The 11496-nt window shown below is 29.8% G+C and overlaps 1 protein-coding gene across 3 annotated transcripts in view; it reads left to right on the top strand.

Moving 5' to 3' along the window:
* The first annotated feature begins 3832 nt into the window (after nucleotides 1-3832).
* Nucleotides 3833-11496, top strand: part of LOC103580498 (microtubule-actin cross-linking factor 1) — a 96650-nt gene continuing 88986 nt past the window's right edge. For all 3 annotated transcript variants that reach the window (XM_053737695.1, XM_053737687.1, XM_053737683.1), the window contains exon 1: nucleotides 3833-4278. In XM_053737695.1, coding sequence (XP_053593670.1) covers nucleotides 4164-4278 — 115 coding nt within the window. In that variant the 5' untranslated portion in view covers nucleotides 3833-4163. The remainder of the gene's footprint in view (nucleotides 4279-11496) is intronic.

The raw sequence follows: 11496 nt of genomic DNA, 5'->3' as shown, positions 1-11496 counted from the left end.
TCATTTGTATTTTTTTTCGCATCTTCAGTCAGCCGCCAAAATATTCAAAAGGATCAAAAGAAACGACAGCAGATTATTATTTTTTTTAATTTTATTTATTGTTTATTAATTATCTGAAAAATATGTTTTTTATTTATAATTATATTATGGTAATTAAGTTAATGAGTAATAAAAATATTTTTTGTTATTCCGTAAGGTAGAATAATTAATAAAACGATAAATTATTAAGTAATGGGACTCTGAGCGTCACTTTGTCAACATGTACGGCTCATAAATAATTTTTTTATTTAAATTCAAACTGTATTAATAATTCTACAAGTGGTTTATTACAATTAAAATCTAATACAGGAAATTATAAATCATATTTTATTTAATAAAAATTTAATTACTGAATTTTCTATGAAAAGTAACCTGACATTATTAATTACTCTGTCACAAAAATTTATCTTTTAAGATCTACGTTTTATTTTGTTTGTCTACATAAATTTTGTTTAATTTTTATTTTTAAATTTACAAAAGGTCATGATCATTATAAGTGATTAAGATAAATAATATATAAAAACTAATTAAATAAAGAAATAGTAATTTATTATTTAATATTTAAATTTTAAATTAAATAATTAAGACGTTAATTCAAATTTTTTAAAAATTCTAATTCTCTTTGGCAGACGGTCATTTAATTAACAACAAGTAAATAATATGTTATTTGATAAATCGTATTTATTATCATAAATTTGAATAATTTAATGTCGGTAATTCTACAAACAAAAACATGGAATCAAAAATTTAAATATTCAATCCGTTTCCAAATTTTTATCTGAAATTAAATTTTTTTCAGCCTCTGTTTATTTCAAACATTTAAAAGTTTTAGCAAAAAATTCAAATAAAATATTTGAAAAATTCTTACAAATTTAAAAAAATAATTACAGAATTACAAATTTCATAATAATTATTGTTATAGTAATTAGATAAAGTAAAATTTATTTAAATTAATAATAGAAATAAGATAATCCTTGCTCAGGATATTGATCAAATTTTCCCGCGTAATTTGAAGTTGTGTAAAACGGGCTTTTGGCGCGAGCGAGACAGACAGAGCCACACAATTGAATTCGTGTGTACTCGTACAGTCTCGGTCTGGGTTAAAAGCAAAATGTCGACGACACCAGGCGCGTCGTCGTCGTCGTCTAACCGGGTCGTGCGTTAGTGTCTTTTTAAATAGCAACAAAAATCAAGTCATTTAATAAATAATATTACATGGCACTTTATTTAAATAATCTAAGTATATAATTAATAATTATTTATTTAATACAGTGTGTCGGTAGTGTGATCTCACGTGTGATTTATAAATATTTAATATTTAAAATATAAAGCCGGTGAACATTGATTTTTTTCTTCCTCTGTTCTTATTCACTCTAAAACCTAAACTGCCAGATGATCGCTCAGCTAAACGTCACTTTGTCATTATTTATTATCATATTAATTGTCATTCCAAGTGATAACGCTGACAGAATACTCTAATCATCATACATTCAATTATCGATTTAATTATTTTCGTAAGTGTTACAGTCAACATTGTTGTTGTTGTTTATATTTATTTTATTTGCTTGCACTCTCAGTGGTATTTATTTTAATATTAAATTACATGTAATTGTGCTAATGCAATTTTATTCACTTAAACTATGGAAAGTTAAATATTTATGAGACTTCCGTTATTCATCATGTAATTACAATATTTAATTATCTTCATATATATATTTTTATGTCATTAATTTAATTATGATATATGTATAATTAAATTTCCAGGATCACAAAAAATCAAGTAAAATTTTTAGTTTTATATATTTTATTGTACGGATAAACAGAAATACATGATATATGTTTATACATTGCATATTAAGATGAGAATATTGTTACGTAAAGTGTGGTGATATGAGTCAAGTCAATTATTGCATCGATAAGCTAGTCGATTATCGCCAAGTGTACGATGATTGTGAGATATATTTTATTTTCGTAGCTGCTTCTATTTTATTTCAGTACCTCGTGTACTAAACACTGAATAAAAATAATCTTTTTATTAACAATTTTATTTTTTATCAGTAGTTCTAGGCATGTAAAAAAAATATTATTTATTTTATTGAACGCTGAGTGAAATATAAACTAGTTCAGCCATCCGGGAATTCAAAATTAAAACTTCCTTAGATAGCGAGCAAGAAATCTAGTCCAATATTTAATAAACGTTGGAATTATTCTTACAAAATAATAATAATTATTGTTATTATTATTGTGATAAGACATTGATTTTACTCTAGGCTATATGTAGTGTCATTTAAGTCTGAAAGACTCGGCAACACTCCAAGTCGGGCAAAAAAATATCGCCAACGACCTTATGGAATCGCTAAATTTTATTCACTGTACTACGTGTTAAATTAGATGCTATTGCGCCGCATGTACTGTAAACTGTAACCTGTAATAATACAAAAAGTATTTAGGACTACAGTACAGAATTGCTATCCCGGAAGTCAGATAGTAGCTAAATTACGTCATCGTGTCAACCCACACGACAATTAATCCGTGCAATTGTGACGACATCCTTCAGCAAACATGTAATAAAACAATCCTGAGAATATTTCCTTCGATAGCATCTAATTTTTCATTAATTTAAATGATTGTGAATGTAGCAGACATCAGAAAAATTTTAAATTATTAATAAATAGAGTAAATAATAAATAAAATAAATTTTAAAAAATTTTTAAATTAATAAGTGGATTTTTTATAAATATTATTTTTAATTTTTCTGATGTCTGCTACATTCACACTCTTTAATTTAAACTAGTTGTCGGTATCTTTTATTTTTATATCTCTTATCACCAACTCACTATTTCAATTTATTTCAAATATTTGCTTTTACTATTATTGTTGTTTTATTCTGTAAAAAGTATTTTCATGAACACTGAAGCAAAAAGATTTTCGGCACGAACAAAGTCCAGCTATCTTCGTTTTCATTTTTAACATATCCTACACTCAATAAACTCGAGATCAACTTGACTAATAATAATAATAACAATAATATAACACGTATATATTCTTAGTTCACGTGCTATTACCGTCGTAACAATAATTCTCATCAGTGAATAAGTCCTGGTCACATGATCTAGTCTCCACTAGACATTTATTTTAATATTTTAATTACAAAATGTCTCTAAGCCTAAGCCTAACGCTCAAGGTTCAAATATATTATATTTAATTAATTAAATCATTATAAAATTTATAAAAATGAATTATTTATAATTATAACATAATTAAAAATTCTAATAGCAGTAATTAATTCAAACAAGCAAATTAATTAATTGAGATTGTGTGTTGCAGGTATGATAAACCTTGACCTTGGTTTTATTACTTGAATATCTGAGCGGGTCGAGTGGAGGTACCAAGGAAAGTTGATGACAATACACACTGACGACTGTACAAATAAAAAATAAATATACTGCAGTGACAAAAGCAAGTGCAGTGTGTTACACATCTCTGTTTAATGAACTTTATAAACCCCAGAGTGGGGGTAAAATCAGCCGGTGCAAAGTTAAGAGGGATCGGAATCGTCTCTACGTGTAGTGGCGCTGGTTGTTCCGAACCCAGAGTTGTTTTACTACAGTACCCAGTGCACAACACTACGAGTGAACCAGGAGAATAAGAATCCAGTCGGGCAATAAACAAACGACCGGCTACGTCCGTTCCACACGGACGTATTACGTATTTGATTTAATCCGAGTGCTAACCGTATTGTCGCGGTTCATTTGTTTTTTTTTTTTTTTTTTTTTTATTGTTACTGTACTTAGTAATTTGTGTGCAAACTAAATTGCGGAAAGGTGAAGGTGAGTGTGAGAAAAAATAATCACACTGAGGAGTATTGTTTGTGTTTTTATGGCAAACGATAATAAAAAAGTACAACACGTGGCCGCGGTTACAGTAAACGTAAATAATAATGTAATTATTATATTGTGATAGTTATTAATAAAGCCAAATTATTACAGTGATATTAAGTGTTTAAAGAAGAAGAGGAACAAGATATTGGAATACTTTATATGTAAATATATATATATACATATAATAATAGTGGTATTAAATTATGATGAGGGATTTATCGTGAATCGGCGAATGTTTGGACGATGGAGTTCAACGGTGGATTCGAGCTTGATGGCAGCTTGAAGGAGTGGGCCAAGGATAAACCTCTGAGTATTTTGCAGTTGGATCCAGCTGACAGGGCTGTCTTGAGAATCGCCGGTAAGTCAATGCTCTTGTTATTTTATTTTTTTATTTTTGACTCTTAGTAATCTAAGTGTTTGTTCATTTTTATTTAAACATCTGAGAATTCAAATGAATTTAACGTGTGAGTCATAAAATTACCCGTGTCACGCCTGTTGATACACGAATTTTAAATTTATAACCGAACCGCTGTAAGTATACGGTGATACAAAAATAAGGAAACGCTATAGCCCGTAGCGCCTGAGTTTTTTTTTTCCATTTAAATTAAATTTAATTGAATTTTGAGCTGATATAGTTATTTGCGCTGACGTTCAACTCGTTTGAGCGGTACGCCTTTTTATTACGATACATTTCGGCTAGTAATCGCTTAATCACATGTATTTATATGTAATTTATATATGAATATATGTAACACGTGTTTATACATTATGATATGATATGTAGACGAGTAATGAGTCGTTAACTTTTTTTGCTTCAATTATTTCTTGAAGCGATTTACTTTCTTTAAGTTATTGTTTAATTCATAAACGTGGGAAATTTGAATCTGTTGCTATTTATCAATTGTTTATTTTATTGCGTTTGCTATTATCTCATAGCAGCAGAGGAAAATAAAGTTTAAATATATTAGACATATAACAATATGTTTTTTTGTTGGGAATATAAAATGGATGAAAAAATAACAAACGAGTGGGAGTGACTAAAAAAAAAAAAAAAAATGAAAAAAGAAAATAATCCTTGAGATACAACAGCATGCATGTAACGAAGTAAAGAAAAATAGTCACCGGGTTGAGTTCAAGCTCATGTACATGACACAGAAAAATAAAACAAGTCAGTGAGACGTAAGTGTATGAGAGCAGAGGAAGGGGTCAAGAGGTAAAATGAGAGGCGGTGGGACTACATATCTTAGACAAAGAACTTAGCGCTTGTTTTAAAACAAAAAGTTAAATAACGAAACTTAAATAAATGATGTAGTGTACATGTACACATACTTATTGTTCTTTCCGGCATATGAGCTACACTTTGCATGAATATTACTTGGTAATCTTTGCTTTAGATTCAATTTTATAAATTTTTTAAATATTATTATTATGTCTGGGAGTTAATACGTTCCGAGACTCATTCATTGCTCGGGCGAATTGTGAAGAAGAAATTTACGGGGTTTCGCAGAAAAACTCGCCAGTGGAACAAAGTTTCGTGTCTCTGTACACTTGGTTTAGCTGAGTTAAGTCTACTTGTTCATTTAAAAAAAAAAAATTTAGGGCATCAACTATACGAGAGAAAAGAAGTCTTACAGTATTTTTTATTGTGATTTATTTGATAAGGGGTTGGTTAATGATTATTATTAATATTATTGTTGCTGTTGTTAAAGAGACTAATAAAGCACGAGTGCGAATCATCTGACAAGAGTGTGTGTTAGTTGATGCAATCATCGTCATTAATAACGATGAACGTTAAATATAGTAAAGGATGGCATTAACTCAAGTAGTCTCAATCGGATGTGATTTCTCATCGCGAGATCAAGTGTTCGTAGACATTTAACCCGTAATAATTTATTTGAATGGTATTTCAAGTGATAGGTAGCACTCACCTCAGATGTTAACATGAATTACTAATAATGACATGTATATCTATGTATATACTGTGATACAATAATTAATTTTGAAAACTTCCTTTCGTTTAATTTTTGCGGGACCGACGTCTCATTTTTTTTCTTCATTACTGCTCAGTACATACAAGTTTACACTTATGTGCTCGCGCCAGCGGTCAGAGAACCAACAGGATGCGCGCTTATATTATGTATAGTAGCCATGCTCCACTGCCAGTCTGCCACAACCATAAATAATAATGCTCTTGGTGTTTTATATATCCATATATAGACAGGGGTACTCAACTTGGTGGAAACCTTTCAAATATCGTTCCTTATCTTCTTTACAAGCAGGTATAGCACCTGGTGTTGACATTAATTAAGATATAAAAGCAAAAACTCGGAAAAAAATTAAGCAAGGTAGACAGTTAGTTTCGAATTCGTCTTTATTCAGTAATGCGTTTTGTCAAGGTGTCATGGTTTAGATTTTTAGACTCGACTACTGAATGCAATTTAAAGTTTATATTGAAAACTAGGTGGTTGGAATAAATAAATACAATTTGGCATTATGGGGTTGCGCGAGCGAATGAACGTGTGGTGAGGGAGTTGTCTGGTTGTTCCCTTTGACGTGTGTTAGCTCTCGTGTCTCATATGTGGGAACATCTACCCCACAATATTCTTTTCTCTCGACACACAATACTGGGGCTGTCTAGTCCCGTTCTTCACAAATCGAACATGACGTATGCGTCATTCTATAGTAAATTTTCATATGGTCATTGACTTTTTTCTTTATTTATTTTACTATTATTACTAGAGTGTCTACTATTCAAACCGTAAAACTCTTTTATGATTGACGTGTAGGATTTAGCTTTTTTTTAGTTTCTAAAAATAGTTTCGTAACTAAAATGAATGAATAGTACTGAGTCATGAGACTAGAGTAATTATTGTAATTGTATAATATAGCAGGCTCTGGTGAATGTAATTGTACGTTAAAACAACGTAATATTATAAATTATATTTTCGCTGAGTAAAGTATTTTTTAGTAGAATTAAATTATTATTTTATTTGATCTATAGTATTTTTAGCTATGGGTTATTTATATATGTTATATTTATTTATAATATAAAAGTTGTCTTTCTGTAAGCAAGAGTTCACTTGAAGATACCGCGAAACTCGAGCGCGATGATGCCGATCAAATTACTGAGATCATCTTACCGCAATTTTATTTTTCAAAGATGATCTTTTGATTTTTTATAAATGTTCCTTGGGCAGAATATATATAGTCTATAGAGTTACTTTATCTTAAATTTATTATGCAAAAATATGGTCGGCTAAAAAAATAATATGTATTCAAAGCGTAAAAATCAGCGGATGCTATTATCTTCAAGGCACGTTATGAATAATTTTAAAACCGAATATATTTAATGATAATTGATAAACAAGCTGATAAAATCTTTTATGGTAACTGATAAGATTAAAATTTATTAATTGTAATGGTATTAATTTTTTAATATTATTGCTTGACTGAAATAATATTTCAAGTCCGTTAGATTTTTTACGCATTTGAATTTCGAAATTTAATATATAAATTTACGTCAATGAAAGCCATAAGCCATAAGTATTGTTTTAATGCTGCTATCAGTAAATGTAAATAGTTGGTACTGTACAAATACATATCTATTTATATATGTATGTATATATATACAGGTAATTTTATGAGTTAGCCAAATGAAAAGTAAATTCATAAGTAAAAATATTATGACAAGTCTTGATGTCTAGTAGCTGGTATATGATAATATAATAAATGTAAGAGTTCGTACTTGAGTGGTTTTAAAGTAGCAGATTTAACAGTTCAGCCACAAGCGACAGGTTAAATTGATGCGGAATTTATTAACACTCGAATATTCTCATTGTATTTTACGCAACATATTTTTTTGATGGATAACTTGATGACATATGACAAGATATCATTTCATCCATCATTTAGAGGTCTTTTCAATGCGATATTATTGTCTGAAACAATTATTTAACGGTTGAATGAGCGATCAATAGTCGAGTCAAAATTACCTGATGCACTTGTTTGAATTATTAATTTTGGAAGCGGGCTAAGGCCTCAACGAGTATACTTTTATAGCTTTTAAACACGATTTGCGTGTAAAACTGATGAAGATACATGTATGAATTTATGTCTGCGTTATTCTCACAGGTGAATTGGGTTCAGGTCAAGGCTTAAAGTTTCCTCTCATACTTTCAACAGTAGCTTTTCATTTCCGTAGCTTTTAGCACGTTAACAACCTATCTAATGTGTGAGAAATTCATCTATTTATGTATATATATATATATATATATATATATATGTTGGGCTTTTAACACATACTGACCTCTCTTTTTCTCAATAGATAGACATTCAAAACAAATAGCAGGCGGTATTATAGAGACTTTAGTACTTCGTAACACGATAATCGGCGAGTTTTGTTCAGAACTTTGTTAAATAAAAGTAAAACAGTTTAGTTTTTCGGAAGTTTAATTTTTTTAAATCTTTTGAAAAATATTTCGACAACTAATAAAATGTTAAGGTCAAATTTTATGACCTAAATTACCGAAAGTTCAAAAGTTATTTAATTTATTGCAAATGTTTGGATTAATAGGTGAAAATTTAATAATTCAAAGTAAAAACTAAAAATTCGTACAATTTGAAATGCTTTCACAAACTCATCGTAATTGCACTTGGTTTGATGAAACACTCGGCAACTTTTACTTGCACAAACTTTTTATTTTGTTTCTGCAAAAAAAAAAATTTTTTTTCGCGCGTATTGTTTCCTTTCGTACTTTCTCTTACTCCCATTATATCAACATTGATGAATTGCTGGCATACATTTCATTAACATATTTTTTTTTTTTTTCAAAACACCTGAATTTAAAATATTACATTCAGTTATAGTTGAAAAATATAATTTTCATATTTTCTGAGCTCCTGTAAAAGTAAAATTATTTTGACCCAGATATTTAAGTACGTACTTAAACTTAATAACAAGTAATAAAATGTAAGAAAAATCAATTTTAATTTAAAACTCGGGCACTGAAATTTTCGGTCAGGATGGCAGATTGTAGTTGCATTGTGTTGACCTGCGCTTTTCGCAGCATCGATATGAACAAGATCAATACATCATGACTCTTACTGTGCACTGTAGATTCCTCTCATATATCCATTACCTACTTCTACACAGACACATATATAAATATACCATTCTTATATTCTCATTTACATAAATATAGGCCTCGAACACAAGTTAACTTTTCCATTAAACAATTCAACTCAAGCGATAGCCATTATCACTTTTATAGTTTCTGTGAATGTTTCCACATAAAGGTACCACGTATCATAAATATCATGTGGGTACACACTAGTTTACATATATATCTATATACATGTATATTAACATTTAACATATTTATAAAAGTGTTAAAAACGTTTGATTATCATGTCAGCTTATCCTTATCTTTTTATAGTTAATAAAGTTGATCAGCTTGTAATATATGTTCTATGGTGTTTCCTCTAACATTACAACATATTTATATATATTATGTGTTACTTAAAACCTTTCTCGGCACTCTAATAAGATAATCATGTTTCCTTGCACTCATTTTCTCTTGACTTAGTATTATGTATAATAGTCTTTTTTTTTTTTTTTTTTTTTTTTTTTTTTTTTTTTTTTTTATTTAAATAGAAATCCGTGATACGTATATAAATATTACGTCAGTGATGCATGACCTTCCGCGCCCTCCACGTAATTAATTGCAATCACTGAATCTATTTCTTGCTAATAGAAAAAATAAAATGCTACTGCTTGTAATTTTTCTAACCGTTAAATTTATAAAATAAAACCCGCGATAATAAATCGCTTATAAATAATTATAAATAATCTTGTTAAAATTAAAATAAAAAAATTCCATGTTATAACACCTCATAAAATTCCATCATCGAGTTTGATCTTTATTTAGTTTAAGAATTAAATCCACCGTTAGACGTACAGTTAATTGACTCACTGGCATTATTTATTAATTTCATTGTTCTTATCCATAACCTTCATCACTAAGCACCATTGAATATTCAGTAGTTATTTATATCTTACATTAAAAATTAAACAAATCATATACGATATATTTTTATCAATGAAAAGTTGATCACTATTCTTAGTAGCAGTATAAAAATATACCGGTGTTGATAAAATTGAGTCATCTCAACGGTATTTCATCATCGTCATCCAGCTATTCATCGTTTTTTACCATTCAGACAAATCCATATCGTCTATCACACTTTATATACTATTATTATTATGATAGTTGCGGTCGAGATAAAGTTGTCACTTGCATCACATTATTAATCTATCCATCAGATCAATGGGTTTTATTTAGTTCAATTACCAGTTCAATAGAATTACACTTTTAAGTACAGAGTTTACGGGATCTAGTCAGCAGAGTCAATGATCGTGCGTTATCTGATCAATAAAATACCAATAATAAATCTTATGTTGTCTAACTCAGGTTTATAGTGACGAAATGACGTCGATCGTTGTTACATAAAATGTGTGTTAGTTGCTGGCTAATATTTTTCCAAGTATCAGTATGTCTATGTAATTTATTGTGAGCATATGTACACAGAATAAAAGGATATCTTGAGATTGGCTTGAAAATTATTCCTTTGATCTTAGAATATTTTTTAATTTGACTGCTTAAAGATGGCTAGGGGTAATTCGGGGTAGCTGAAATTTTTGGCTGTCATACTAGCATTTAGGCAAAATATTTCGGAAATCTAGATCCAGTAGATTTTATGTACCTGAATCTAGATTTTTTTATGTACTGCAGCCGAAAATTGGAGACCACGCCAACTACCCCCTAAGTCACCTTCAGAGTAAAATTACATAAATTATTTTAATTTTCGTTGCGTGAAAAACGTTCGAATCTTCAGGTACATGTAGAAACTTGAAACTAGAAGCTAGAGTCTGTGAAGCGTGCCAGCTGGACAATGGAAAAAGTAGTTTGCGATCTATGGTGTAGACTTATAAAGAGTAGAGGAAGAAGAATCTGATGAGTAGTCACATATCTAGCCTACACTAGCTATAGCTGGGATCGGGATCTCATCTTGTCTCATGTCTGATCTAACTATACTTGAGATCGTGGAAGAGTCATCGGATCTTATTTTATCTATATATATATATATATTTTTATATATATTTTACCGTCTCTTTCTCGCCACGCTCCACGGAGTTCCCTCTCAGGCAGGTCGGGTTTGTTTTGTTGCTCTGGCCTGCGCTAGCTTTATATATTAAAGACAGGTTAGGCTAGCCAGGTTGGTTGCTGACTAACTGGTATAGTTGGATTGTATTAAACTACGCCTGCGGAGGCGGCAACAGGTGCTCCTGGGTCACAGTTCGATGCCCGGCACCGACTCTAGTCTACCTTCTCCCGTACATTAAATTATTTTTTTTAACTTTTATTTTTACTTCCGTTCTTCATCTTACGGCCTTCTTTTCCGCCTTTCGAATAATTATATTACTACACGGTCTTCATTTTTAGTGGCTCATATTATCTTTTGGAGCTTAAATTTGGTTGTTTTGTTATTTTATTTAGCAGCTATATATTTTTTTAAG

The sequence above is a fragment of the Microplitis demolitor genome, chromosome 3 (assembly GCF_026212275.2).
Source record: "Microplitis demolitor isolate Queensland-Clemson2020A chromosome 3, iyMicDemo2.1a, whole genome shotgun sequence".
NCBI lineage: Eukaryota > Metazoa > Arthropoda > Insecta > Hymenoptera > Braconidae > Microplitis > Microplitis demolitor.
Note: the sequence above shows the minus strand (reverse complement) of the source record. Positions and strands in the feature narration are given on the sequence as shown.